General features: G+C 27.9%; 6 protein-coding genes across 6 annotated transcripts; 3 read left to right on the top strand and 3 right to left on the bottom strand.

Annotated features, from left to right (window-relative positions):
- Nucleotides 1-193: 193 nt before the first annotated feature.
- Nucleotides 194-2972, top strand: SRAE_2000292000 (Pre-mRNA cleavage complex 2 protein Pcf11; the record flags this gene model as incomplete). The annotated part of the gene is made up of 4 exons (XM_024654053.1): nucleotides 194-352; nucleotides 406-816; nucleotides 955-2820; nucleotides 2871-2972. The coding sequence occupies 4 exons, from the start codon at nucleotides 194-196 to the stop codon at nucleotides 2970-2972; spliced, it is 2538 nt and encodes an 845-aa protein (XP_024507462.1).
- A 262-nt stretch (nucleotides 2973-3234) lies between these two features.
- On the top strand, nucleotides 3235-4242 carry SRAE_2000291900 (General transcription factor IIH subunit 3; the record flags this gene model as incomplete). Its single annotated transcript, XM_024654051.1, has 1 exon — nucleotides 3235-4242. The coding sequence occupies one exon, from the start codon at nucleotides 3235-3237 to the stop codon at nucleotides 4240-4242; it is 1008 nt and encodes a 335-aa protein (XP_024507461.1).
- A 145-nt stretch (nucleotides 4243-4387) lies between these two features.
- SRAE_2000291800 (Vacuolar protein sorting-associated protein 33A) lies at nucleotides 4388-6157 on the top strand (the record flags this gene model as incomplete). Its single annotated transcript, XM_024654050.1, has 1 exon — nucleotides 4388-6157. The coding sequence occupies one exon, from the start codon at nucleotides 4388-4390 to the stop codon at nucleotides 6155-6157; it is 1770 nt and encodes a 589-aa protein (XP_024507460.1).
- Nucleotides 6158-6372: 215 nt separating this feature from the next.
- SRAE_2000291700 (RNA-binding protein 42) lies at nucleotides 6373-7203 on the bottom strand (the record flags this gene model as incomplete). Its single annotated transcript, XM_024654049.1, has 2 exons — nucleotides 6373-7126; nucleotides 7175-7203. 2 exons carry the CDS (start codon nucleotides 7201-7203, stop codon nucleotides 6373-6375), a joined length of 783 nt encoding a protein of 260 aa, XP_024507459.1.
- Nucleotides 7204-7585: 382 nt separating this feature from the next.
- On the bottom strand, nucleotides 7586-8671 carry SRAE_2000291600 (AT25266p; the record flags this gene model as incomplete). Its single annotated transcript, XM_024654048.1, has 2 exons — nucleotides 7586-8333; nucleotides 8382-8671. 2 exons carry the CDS (start codon nucleotides 8669-8671, stop codon nucleotides 7586-7588), a joined length of 1038 nt encoding a protein of 345 aa, XP_024507458.1.
- Nucleotides 8672-8830: 159 nt separating this feature from the next.
- On the bottom strand, nucleotides 8831-13241 carry SRAE_2000291500 (Bifunctional heparan sulfate N-deacetylase/N-sulfotransferase 4; the record flags this gene model as incomplete). The annotated part of the gene is made up of 3 exons (XM_024654047.1): nucleotides 8831-9502; nucleotides 9544-10132; nucleotides 10714-13241. 3 exons carry the CDS (start codon nucleotides 13239-13241, stop codon nucleotides 8831-8833), a joined length of 3789 nt encoding a protein of 1262 aa, XP_024507457.1.
- Between the last annotated feature and the right edge of the window lie 217 nt (nucleotides 13242-13458).

The raw sequence follows: 13458 nt of genomic DNA, 5'->3' as shown, positions 1-13458 counted from the left end.
TTATTTGTTAGTCTAAGAAAAACAACACCGGAAACAGTTTTTCCTAATTTTTTTTATCTAAATGTCGAAATAACTTTTATTTTTATTTATTTTTTTTCGCTTTTTAATTTTAATAATAACAATATTGAAACATTTTCTAATGACGATAAAATAAAAGAATTATTTTTTACTTTCAGAGTATTCTTGTTAAATTATGGATTTTCAAGATGATGGTGTTAAAGAATTTACAATCGTTCTTGATACCTTAAAGGATAATAATGGAAAAACAATAAATATGTTGACACTTTTTGCTGTTGAATTAGAAAAACAATGTTCTAGCATAGCGAAGATAATAGAAAGTAGAATTTACTCGGTATGTCAGGAGGATTATCCGGTTTTTTGTAATTAATTATTGGTTTTTTATAGGTTGATACATCAGACAAAATGTTATTAACGTTATATGTAATGGATTCAATAATGAAAACACCTAAATTAAAAACTAATTGTTATATAAACGAGTTTTCTAAAAATTTAATTAATATTTTTGTTTATGTTTTTAAGGCTGCCACAGATAATGTGAGAAGAAGCCTTCATAAAATGCGTAGAACATGGGATTCTATAATTTCTCATTCTCTTCTTTATAAATTAGATTTAGCTGTTAATGAAATTGACAGTAATTGGCCCGTTGTTAGTGATATTAGTAATAAACCTTTAACAAGTACTAATAAAAATGGTATACCTGCTAATAGTGACGGTGGAAAAAAGATTATTGATATTGTTAAGAAAAGTGTTGATCCTATTGATACAACAAGATCACAGTTACAATCAAAAATAAAGGTACATAATTTTTTGTATTTTCTGAGCAAATATATTAGTAACGAGAAAGATAATGTACTTTCTTTGTTAAAAAATAAAAATATTTCTCATTTGCTCGTATTTCATATGGTATTTTAATAATATTTTGTTTCTTTTTAGAATCCTCAAAATGATAAACTTTTAATTAATCCTAAATCTGCAATTGAAGTCAAAGCTGCTGTGGATCCGAGGAAAACAGCGGAATCAAGAACTCTCATTGACACAAAAGCCGGAATAAATTCAAGAATGGCAATTGATCCCAGAAAAACAATGGATCAAAGAACGGCAATGGATCCAAGGTTAGGAATTGATCACAAGCCTCCAATGGATATTAAACCTTTAGGAGATCACAGACCTGTAGGAGATATTAGAGTTGCAGTAGATCCGAGAATAGGAATTGATCGTAGGACATCAGTAGACTCGAGATTACCAATGGATCCACGAATGATACCTGATGTTCGTAAAAATCCTGGAGACTTAAGGCAGAATCAACAAATGAAGGAATATAAGCGACCAGACACAGGAACAACATTGAAAAGCTCTCCACAGTATGAGAAACAACCGCTGATTGGACAAAAACAAGGAAACCAGATAGTCGAATTGTCACAAACAACTGTACCACAAATAGCTGGAATAAAAAGAACATCACCTATTCCTGTACCGAATGAAAATAAAGATGATTTTCGTAAAAGAAAATGTGTTGATACTAAATTTTCCTATGATCATTCTTCTATGCTACAACCCATTCGTGTTAATACTCCTCCTGTTTTGGTTTCACCACCTATTCCAAATGGGTTTAGCCCAAATTTTTCTCATCCTATAAACAGTAATTCTCCCGTACCTAGGGTACCCGTGAATATTGCATTATCTAGTAATATTCCAACAACAATCATTAAAAATGATACTCCAAGAATAGAAGGAATTCAGGCTAATAATAGAATATTTGTTGACGGTAAAGCATATGAAGTTTTGTTTGTTGATAATCAGCCGATTATTGAAAGAAATTGTTTACCACATAAAATATATTTCTTTGGTAATCCAAGAAAAGTTACCATAGACGGTAAAGAGTATACTCTTCCTTTTAGAGAGTCTAAGACTGTCATTATTGGTGGTCTTCATCATGTTATTAGATTTGGTGCACCTAGTAGAGAGTTAATCATGAATGAGTTTCCTTTTAAAGGATCTTTTGGTGGTCCTCCTATAATAGCTAACATTAATGGACGAAAACATGAAATTCGTCTAGGTGGTCCTCCACCAGAAGTTAGAATTGAACCAGAACCATCTTTTGAATTATTGCCAGCGCTTAAAAAAATGCAAAGAGATGCTAAAATTGATCCTGAAGTCAAAAAAGTTGAGCCATTAGTTCAAGATATTAAAAGTCTTTTAGCTAAATTAAAAGATCAAGGGATTATAAAGAGTGGACAAAAACCAGGAGAAAATTCTCTAAAAGAAAAACAACCAGAAGTATCATCTAATAAATCTAAATTGTTGAATCTTAAAGAACCAGCAAAGAAAGTTACACTTGCAAATATTTCGTTTAAAGATCTACCAGATAACGTTTTATCACTAGATCCAAATTTAATATATCAAGCAACACTGGAAGTATTATACCAATCGAGGAACGTATGTCCAAATTGTGGATTACAAATGGAGAAGAGTGACGATGAAATGTTTCAAAAACATATGGATTGGCATTTCCGAGAAAATACACGTTTAATTCAAAATAAAAATGCTTCAGTTAGGCCATGGAATATGACAGGAGAAAAATGGTTAAAGTTTAGTGAACAATTAGCGTTAACACACAACTCTTCTAATAATTCAGATACAGAGGGTAGTGATGGTGAAAGGAATTCAGGAAGTGCAGACATATTATCGTCAGAAGTTCATAATAAATGTTGTAATGTATGTGGTGAACAATTTGAAGAATATTACGATGAAGACGATGATTTATGGAAAGTAAAAAGTTGTATTGTGGTAAAAAATATAGTAAGTTTAAAATACATATGATGATTAATTTTTTTTACAAATATATTTAGGCATACCATGTATCTTGTTCCAATGACATGGCATTAACAGAAGAACATACGTCATCTACAACAATTAATAAAAAAAGACAAGTTGAAACTTCAGTCTTCTAATTTTTATTTTTATTATACATTCAATTTATTTTTTTTTGTACATCTGCCGTTTATTTATTGTGCTATAAATTCGGGTCTGTTAATCTTTTTTGTTTAAAATAAACTTTTTATCATTGTTATTTTGATGACCCTTTTATTTTATTAAATAATTTTCATACAATAAATTTCTTTGTACTTTAGTTTCTTTTTTATATTTGTTTTGAACAATATTTTTTATATTTTTTATTGATTTTGATTGATATTATATACACATTTATAGATAATGTCTTGTCAGATAGTTATATTAGATTGCAATATTGGTAGTCATGGACAATTATTTAAAAAATTATCTACTAATCGTATTTATGAAGCAATGACTACAGCAATTGCTGCATTTGGATCTCAACATCTTAGTAGTGCACCAACAAATAAATTTGTTCTTTTAGCTGCTGGAAAAAATATCTCAAATAAGTTTATTTACATATCAGATCAAAGTGAAAATGTTGGTGCTTCTATAGAAATATTAAATAGTATTCAAAAAACTTTTAGAAATGTTTTACATATTAGAGATAAATCAAAATATGTTGAGTATGCTAGTCCATTAGCTTTAGCTTTATGTCAAATTAGAAAATTTAAATCTAACAGTAATAAAGGACAAAATAAAATTACAATAATTAATTTATCTCCAGTAACAGACTGGGAACGTGATATGATTTTAAATTGTGCTTTTGCTGCAAAACAATATAATATTTTGATTGATGTTATTGCATTTGCCTTACACCAAACAAGTCCTGTATTACATCAATGTTGTGATATTACTGGTGGAACTCATGTACATGTAGAAAAACCTTATTTACTTTTGCAATATTTAAATAAATATGTATCCCCTGATGAAGATATGCGGGTTTCTTTAAAAAATACTTTCAATGGTGAGGTTGATTATTGTCCAACATGTATATGTCATGGAAAATCATTAAATATTGGTTTTGTTTGTAGTGTTTGTTTATCAATACATTGTGCTCCTGATTCAGAATGTTATTCATGTAAAACAATTTTTAACAAATCTCCTCCAACTTTGAATGATCCAAAATCTATAATGGATGTCAAAAAAACGATTCAGTTTGTTAAAATTTATTCTGGTGATAAAGAAAGAATAGAAACTGAAGAAGCAAATAGTGTTAAAGATGATAATGAAATGGATGTATCTCAAGAAAGTATTTTTCAAAATGGTGAAAATGTTAAGACTAAGACTGAAACTGATACTGCTCTTGAAAGTTTAATGCAGTTTTAATTTAGTTATTATAAAAATTGTTATTATTAAATTTCTTTTTAATTTATTACTTCTTTTTTTTATTAGTAATTTCACTGGTATTTTCCATATAATATTTTTTTTTTTAAAATAATATTCATGTACAAATTGTTTACCAGAATGAGATATGGAAGAGACAATAAAACCTGTTGAATATGTACGAAAGTTTAACATAAACTTATTATCATCAATATTTAATAAAGTTCAAGGAACTAAAGGAATATGTTGTGATTCAATACAAGAAAAAGCGATGCTTGCTACAATGTCATTTAAAGAAATGACAACAACTTTTGAATTAAAAGGTGGAATTTCATTGTATAAGCCTTATGCTCCTGCAGTGGAATATATTTTTTATTTTATTTCAGATGTTGAAGAAAGTTATAAACTTCTTGAAAAACATATTCAAGCTCAAGATTCTAACACTGATTTAAAGAATATATTTATTTATGTTGTTGCCAATGGACTATCTCCTTTGAAAATGAGATTAAAGAATTTAGTAGAAAATTTTAAAAATATTGAAATAAATGAATTTCCTTCTTATTGGATTTGTTACGATAACACAACTATTTCAATGTATGATTCTACAGTGCCAAAGCAGTTATTAGTATATCAGAAACCATCTGTTCTTCATAAATGTGCAATTGCATTACTTCAAATAGAAAATTTGACCGGTCAAAAAGTAGTAATAAGAGCAAAAGGAGAATGGTCAACAAAAATAGCTGAAATAATGATAAATAATAGATTATCTAATACTAAGAAAAAAAATGATAAAACATTAAATGAATTGGATATTAAGGAAATTATTATTATTGATAGATGGCTTGATCCAATTACACCAATACTTATGCCAATGACTTTTGATGCTTTAGTTAGTGAATTTTTTGCTTCAGATATTAGTGGAAATATTTCAGTTGATAGGGAAGAATTTGATAAACCAAAAGAATCTAATGAATTAGAAAATTCTGTTAAAAAATTTAGACTTCTTGACGAAGTATATTCAGAAATAGCAGATACACACATATTAGCAATAGGAAAACAAATAAAACAACTATCTGAAGATGTTTTATTAGAAGAAAAAAAGTTTAAAGAATCAATGAAAGTTATACAAACATGGAAAATGAAAATGCCAAAATTAGAAAAAATAGTTAAGAAAAAAGAATTATGCGCAAAATATCTAAGATTAGCTGAAATGGTATTTGATAGGAAGTACAATGATTTTAATCATGAGTTTTCAATTCTTCAAATGGAAATTTTAAATGGATCATTTGGTGGAGATAAAGTAATATCATTTATAGAAGATTCTTTAATTAATTGTGAATGCTTAAAAAAATGTTTACGCTTAATAACTCTTCAGTCATTAATTAACAATGGACTAAGGCAACAAGTTATTAATACTTATAAAAGACTTATATTAAATAACTATGGAATAGAAAAATTACAATTCTTTGTTAGACTTCAAGTATGTAATCTTATAACAGAGAAGGAAGCAACACTACTTCTTACAAAACCAGCTACTTCTTCAAAAATTCATGCTAAATATCCAAGAGTTGATTTTTATAGTGCTAAAAAGAAATATAAACTTTTTCCTGAAAATACATATGATGAAACATTAAGAAAAGATTCATCTTATGCTTTTAACGGGTACTCCCCATTGTTATACAGAATTATTGAACAAGCTATCAATACAGATTGGAATGATTGGAATACGTTTACTGATGATGTTAAACAACAAGATTTGAAAATGCTATACTCATCAAATAAATTTTTGTTTGTTGTAGGTGGTATTACAAAATCTGAAATTAGTCTTTTTAAATCTTTTCTACCTATTATTTCATTAATTGGAGGTAGTAGTATAATTAACGGTAACTCTTTTATGGAAGCATTAGAAAATACTTAATTAAACATCACTTTATTTTTTAAAATAAACAATGTTTTTTTTATAATTTTTAGAAATAAAATATTTAATTATTTATAGATTTTATTTTTCCAATATACAATCATCAACATTGTTTATTCATAAAAAAAATAATTATATTGTGTACTAAAGAAGTAAATTCATAAGAATAAATTTATTTTAATGACTAATAACTGTACACATGTAAAGAACAATAATTAACATAAACCCATTTTGGCTTTTTCACGTTTCTTCTTTTTAACGATTTCCAAATTCCTTTCATCCCAATTACTTTTTCTTAATTTTATTGGACGATTTCCAACATATTTTCCATCCATTTCTTTCATTGCTTTAATAAAACCTTCTTGTTTACGAAATGAAACAAATCCATATCCTTTTGATTTACCTGTTCTTGAATCTCTAATAACTTTCGCCTTCTGAAAACTTGGAAAATCTCTAAATGTTCTTGTTAATAAATCGTCATTGACTTCATTTCCTAAATCACCACAAAATATTCGAAAATCATTTGGATCCCATTCAGCTAATGATGGATCTTCCCATTTTTGTCCTCCAGCACACCTAATAAACCTTTTCATTTTCTTTTCACCGCGCATTACTTGGCCAAGATAACTATTTCTGTATGCCTCCTCAGCCTTCTTTTTTTGTGTTACCAATTCTACATCACTTGGAAGAGCTAATGGTTTAAGTTGTGTAACAGTTTCATTAGTTGATGACTTTTTTGCCCCTTGGAAATCCGTGTATAATTGAGGAGCAGATGAAATAACTGCCGACTTTAAAAATTTCCCTGAATTATCTGTTGTCGATCCTAATGTATTGAAAGAATTTTTTGCATCAGAATCTAGAACAACATTAGTATTACTACTTTTATCATTACTCACAACTCCGTCATTTGAATCTTCCTCATTGTTAGCTGTGTTTTGGGCCTCTAGTTGAGAAATCTCTTTAAAAAATCTTAAAGTGAATATGAAAATATAAAATTCAAAGAAATTAGAAACTTACGCATCAAGTGGATCTTCCAAATCTGCCATATTTATATTAGCAAAAAAAGCAACAAAATTTTATGTAATAAAAGTAAGCGATGTTCCAAACAAACATAATTTCTAGAAGATTAAGTAATTTCATAAACAATATTCTTCAAATTTAAAAAAGTCTTTTTATAATTAACCTTAAGACAATAATGAATTAAACATTTTGTATTACAAATATACTAGAAAACTTTATAAATCTTAAAAAAGAATTAAATTTTTATATAAATTTAACACTGAATAAAAAAATTTAGTTTTATATTTAAATTTGAATATATGATAGAGCCTTAAAATCAAATTACTCATACTTTCAAATTAAAAAGTTTAAAGTAAAATTATTTTTTAAAATTATCAAAACAAGTAATGTTTAATTTGAAAAAATATCTTATTTCATTACATATTCAATGTAAGAATCATTGATAATCCAATTTTTGCCATTTAATTTCATCCATTTACAATTAATAATTTCGTTATAAGTCCATCTATTTTTATCATTTAAACATAAAAGATTTGTCAATAACTCTTTACATTCTTGGCTTCTATTGTTTTTTGGAAATTGTAACCTATCTAACTTATTAGATTCTCTGATTAAAGCATTCTCTGGCCATGAACAAAATATCGTTGTATAAAGTAAAATACCAGCTGCAAACCAATCAGCAGAAAATGCATCATATGGCTTACGCTTTAATAATGATAAACTAGAATAAGGTTCTGTTCCACAGTAACTTTCAGACAAGTCGTAACGACAACAATACTTGGAAAAACCAAAATCAGCTAAACGAACATTATAATTAGAATCCAAAAGAATATTTTCAAGTTTAATATCCCGATGACATATGTTTCTAGTATGTAAATAATTTAGTGCTTCACATATTTGTCTAAAGATCTTTCCTGCTAATTTTTCAGATATTGGTGAATATTTGTTCATAAATTCTAATAATGTACCACATTCACAATACTCTGCTACCGTTACATATTTTGAAGAACATGGATGAGAAACAGCATAGCATTTTACTAAATGTGGATGATTAACTTTAGATGTAATCTCCATTTCTCTTTTTAAAAATTTTTCTACAACTTCTTGCGGTATCATGTTGCAATCAATTATTTTCACAGCAACATATTTTTGAATACTACAAATATTTATTAAAATTATATGAAAATATTAAATATCTACTTACGGAGTACAGTAAGCTTTATAAACTGTTGAATGTCTTGTGGTAGCAATTGGTGAAAGTATTAATCGTAAAGAAAAATCAATGCATGTTTTTTGAATTGTATAAATAAATGACTTTGTTTTACCTTCTTGCATTAATTGTTCCTGTAATTTTATACGTCTTTGGATAACATTGACAGGTTCCTTTTTGGCACAAGGTCCATCTCCACCACCAGAAGCAGCATGATAGCCATGAGAAACTGACGAAACAATAGCAGAATCTCCAACAGTTCCAGATACTATTTGACAACTCATTTAGATTTCCTCTATACACAAAATGCAAAAAAAATTTAAAAAATATGACTATTTAATAACACTTTATTGGTAAACAAAATATAAATATAAACGGGAAGGATTAATAAAATTAGTACTTTACATATTCTACATTCTTAGAACTGATAAATCCATCAATGCCTATATTTCGTGTTTTGTGTTTCTATGGAAAATTCCAAGAGTAGCACTTTTCTTTTTTTTCTCACCTGGTGAACATTTTGAGCTAGCATTCTCATTTTGTCCTACTGATATTTTAATTTCTTGAACCTCTTTTGTCAATTGATCTAACTTTTCACGCTTTGATTGCAAAAGTTGTCTTTGTTCCTTTTCTACAGAAGCCAACTTATTTTCACGTTCTTTCAATCTCAACTCCCAATCAATGACCTTCTCGGAGTACACCTTCTCCATATTTTTCTTTGTTGCTTCAAATTGCTCTTCTAGCATTCTATTTTCAGCCTCCATTTGTGACATTGGGTCACAGTCCACATTGCCACCCTTGAAAGGTCCACTTAATTGATTAAATCTAAAATTTTCATAGTGAACATTTGCCGTATCACAAATAAGATCAATAAGGTGTTTTTTGAGAAGAACTTCTTTCATTGCAACAAAATCATTGTGTTTAAGATTATCAACCTCTACAACACCCCAAGGATATTCACGTACGCGTACTTTCCTTCCAGTCTTAGTTTCAATAATGTGGTTACTGCATACAATACCGTATGGTACTCTTGAATAATTTTGAGAAGCTTCATCACCTCCACTGGGTTCAAATTGATATATTTTGATGCCATTTTTTTCAACGTCTCGAAGAATCTAAAACATTTTAGTTTAAAAAAATCCACTTAAAAACATACATTTTCCTTGAAACGATTCATTTCACCAAGAGTTAAAGTATCCGCTTTAGCGATCAAAGGAATAATATTAACTTTGTCATGGAGATTTTTCATAAATTTAATGTCAATCTCTCTCAAAGAATGTCCTGTCGGAGCGATAAAATATAAACATAAGTGAACTCTTTCATCGGGAATTTTATTCTTCCTTTCTATTTTAGTTTCCTCATTAAGATATTGAGAATATTTTGAGTCAATATACTCCACTATAGGTTTCCAACAATTGGTGTTGTCAATAGAGTCCCCAAAACCAGGAGTATCAACTAGCGTCAACTTAACTTTAACCTTATTTTCCGTAAGATAAAAACTTTTAGCCACCACTTTCTGTGTTGATGGTATAACATTACCTTCGTACTTTTCTAGTTCAGTAGAAAATAAGGTATTAAGAAAAGTACTTTTTCCCAAACCACTTTCACCAACGACCATAAGTGTAAATTCAAAACCATTTTTGACAGCTCTTCTAAAAACTTGGTTTGTATAATTGACAACTCCAATGTAATCATTGGTTTCAGGGATGTGTTGAGATACACTACGCTTAAGATTTGCCATCATTCTGCCAATAATATCAAATAATTAAATAAAATAGTCAATAATGTAAGTAGTTAGAAAAAACCAAAAACTTTTAAAATGATTAAAATAACAACAAAAAAAGTAATCAAATTTACCACAGTAAAAAGGTATATCTTTTAAGTGTATGATTTAGAAAAGAAATAACAACGTGTTAGATACATTCAACAATAAAACGCCTCTTTCTAAAAATAGAGGTTATATTTAATATAAAAGAGGCGCCAAAAATTTATTGTTAAAATAGTAGGGGAGGCACGGGAGAGTATATGGAATAAATTATTCAAGTACATAGAAAAAATATCGTAGAAAAATTTTTCTAGGAGGAATTATGATAAACATATTTATTTTTTAAATTAAAGTTTTTTTTTTCTCTTTTTATTAATATTGTTGAAATCGTTAGAAAATAGAATTTATTTTTTAAGTATAGAAAAATTAGTATATACAAGTCAAAATAATTTTTTTTTCAACCAAATTGGGATCGTAAATTTATTTGTGTGTAAGATGTTATATAAAATTTTATTTTCCTCTTTATATAAATTGTCAATGTCTTCAATAATTTTTTCTGACAATTGATTATATTTTCGTCCTTTGCTTTTACCTAAACATTTTGGATGTCCTTCAATGACAGGACAATGAAAACCTTTATTTTCATTATATTTTATTACAGAAGTAAAATCAAAGTCAGATAATCCAATCCTCTTTCCTAGGCGCGTCAGTGTTGTTGAAGGATCTGTTAATAATGCATCTGCATCAATTGTTATTATTTTAGAAGGTGAATAGTAACGAAGCCATTTAAGTAAGTGAAAAGCGTATCTCCCTGGAGTATAACAACGTGATTTTAACTTTATTGTTTCATTTTTATTACTAAGCATAACTTCCTCAAATGTATATTTATTTGCAACTGGGTCATTATGAGACTTCATATGTTGATACCAAGAATAAGCTCGGAGAACAGGATCTTTAAGAACAATAACAATAAATGGATTTCCAAGCAAGGAAGAAGTAGTGACAGGAGCAGTTGGATGATCAAAATAGTTAGCTGTTTTTTCGAAAATATACTTTTTTGATTGATTTCTAGCATTTTTAAAAAGATCAGAATACCAGTATATACTTTTTTCATATTTATATTCATTACTGAAAAATTGAACTTCTTCAAAAGAATCTTTCAGTAAATCATTTGTTCCAACATCTGGATGAAGTTTAAGAAAATTTGCTAAAGCTGTTGTACCAGTTTTTTGTGGACCGATTATTAACAAATTTGGCAGAGGAATGTCTTTGCAATTTTTTGTTGATGATAAAAGTTTAATGTGCCGTGTATCGTCACAAGGATTTGTCCATATGATTTTTTGCTCTTCTGGGAAAGTCTCAAAATACATTTTTTCTAAAATACTAGACTCAACCCACTTGAACTCAATATTTGTATAACATTTAAAAAAATTTATTGCATTCTTAAAAGTATATTCCGCAAGTCTATCATGTGCATAATTTTGTTGATGAGTCATAAACACATTATAAGGATTTAAGAGAATTGAAAAAAACAAATTTCCACCAAATATGTTATCAAGAAATGTTTGATAACCACCAGGATATGCATGATAATAAAGTGTATGAGTATACAGACCACAAGTTTGCCTTGGTAATATTGAAATATTTCTATATCTAAAACCTCTTCTACCACCCATAGGTTTGAAATGAGGATACTCTTCGGTAGATGTTATAGTAACATTCCAAATTTCTTTCCAAGCGGTATAAAGATGATTTAATACTGGATAAACTCCAATATGTTGTGGGCTTACGGCATATCCTTTAACCAATGGAAGTTTAAAATTTTCAGCAAATAACCTATTTTGTGTCATAACAGCTTTTAAGTAATATTCATCATGATCTTGAGCATGATTATGTTTCCACATGTGAGGAAACCAAAGAAAATTGTCCTTTTTTTCCATTAGATATTCATCACCTTTCTCTTCGAGAATATTTCCTTTACGAAAAAAATACCCTGAATATCCTAATGTATAAGTAAAATTGTCAATATTTTCTCTTAAATTTTGTTGAGTTTTAATAAGATAATCCACATCTTCTGCAACAATTCTTGTGCCTTGTTGACCAACAAATATATCATCAATATCAATCTGCAAATAACGTTTATATGAAAATCTACTTTTTAATCGTGGTTCAAAATAAAGAATTGTATCATGGAATAATAATTGAATTATCCAATAGTTCATAGAACCACCAAAAAAAACTTTTTCAATATCATCGTAAAATCCATTGTCTTTGACAACAGCTGACAAAGATTCAGTTAGGTTAACAGATAATATACTAGAGAAGTAAACAGAACTGTTAAACAATGTCCAAGAATCAATATGAGGACGAATACTATCAATTTTTAAACATCTCTTTGTAATAAACGGAATTGTTGAAGAAGTATTGATAAATAAATTACTAACATATTGTTTAGGTTGAATATTTTTTAACATAAATTCATTATTTTCAAGAAAAACATTTTTGGAATCAACGTTTGGTACCATAAATATCATACCAACTTTATATTTTTTACAATACCCACTTATACTACCACGTAAATTGGAGGAACTTTTTAAATATTCATAAAAATCTTCTACTAATATTAAAGAATATAAACCTGTATCTCCAAAATTTAAATTAATAGTGGGTTCTTTTAATGAAACAACTTTGTACAAAATTCTAAAGGCATTTAATTGTTGAAGAATTTTTTTTCCATTGGAAGAAACATAAAGTTTAGAAGGATTGGCTGAAAGAACTAAAATTCCCTCTTCCGTTCTTAATGTAACATTTTGAAAAGTGTTAACATCAAGTAATATATCATTTGTACATTGATTAGGACATACAAAATCACTAGGTTGAAAAGCTTTGTAACGTATCACTTTGATATCTTCAATTTCCCAAAATATTTTTAAATACCTACTTCCAAACCAAAAAAATATAATGAAACAAATTGACGAAACAATAGAAATTCTATTGCACATTCCAAATATCTTTTTTTTGGGGAAAAACTTTGAAGAAATACTTAAGATTCGTATATAGTTTAATAAACCTTCTCCAACAGATTGCATAACTTTTGCTTCCTAGTTTTTCCCACTGCAAACTTTAATGTTGATAATAAATGTCAAAAAAAAAAAAAATGATTCTACTTCTACTAATCAAAAATTAAATATACTATATGCAAAATAGATAGATAATAAATATTCTTTAACAGTGTAGTTTAATAAATAATTGATAAAAAAACATGGTATTTCTTAAAAAAAAAGTAAAGTAAAGAAAATAACATAA

This window comes from Strongyloides ratti (assembly GCF_001040885.1).
Source record: "Strongyloides ratti genome assembly S_ratti_ED321, chromosome : 2".
NCBI lineage: Eukaryota > Metazoa > Nematoda > Chromadorea > Rhabditida > Strongyloididae > Strongyloides > Strongyloides ratti.
Note: the sequence above shows the minus strand (reverse complement) of the source record. Positions and strands in the feature narration are given on the sequence as shown.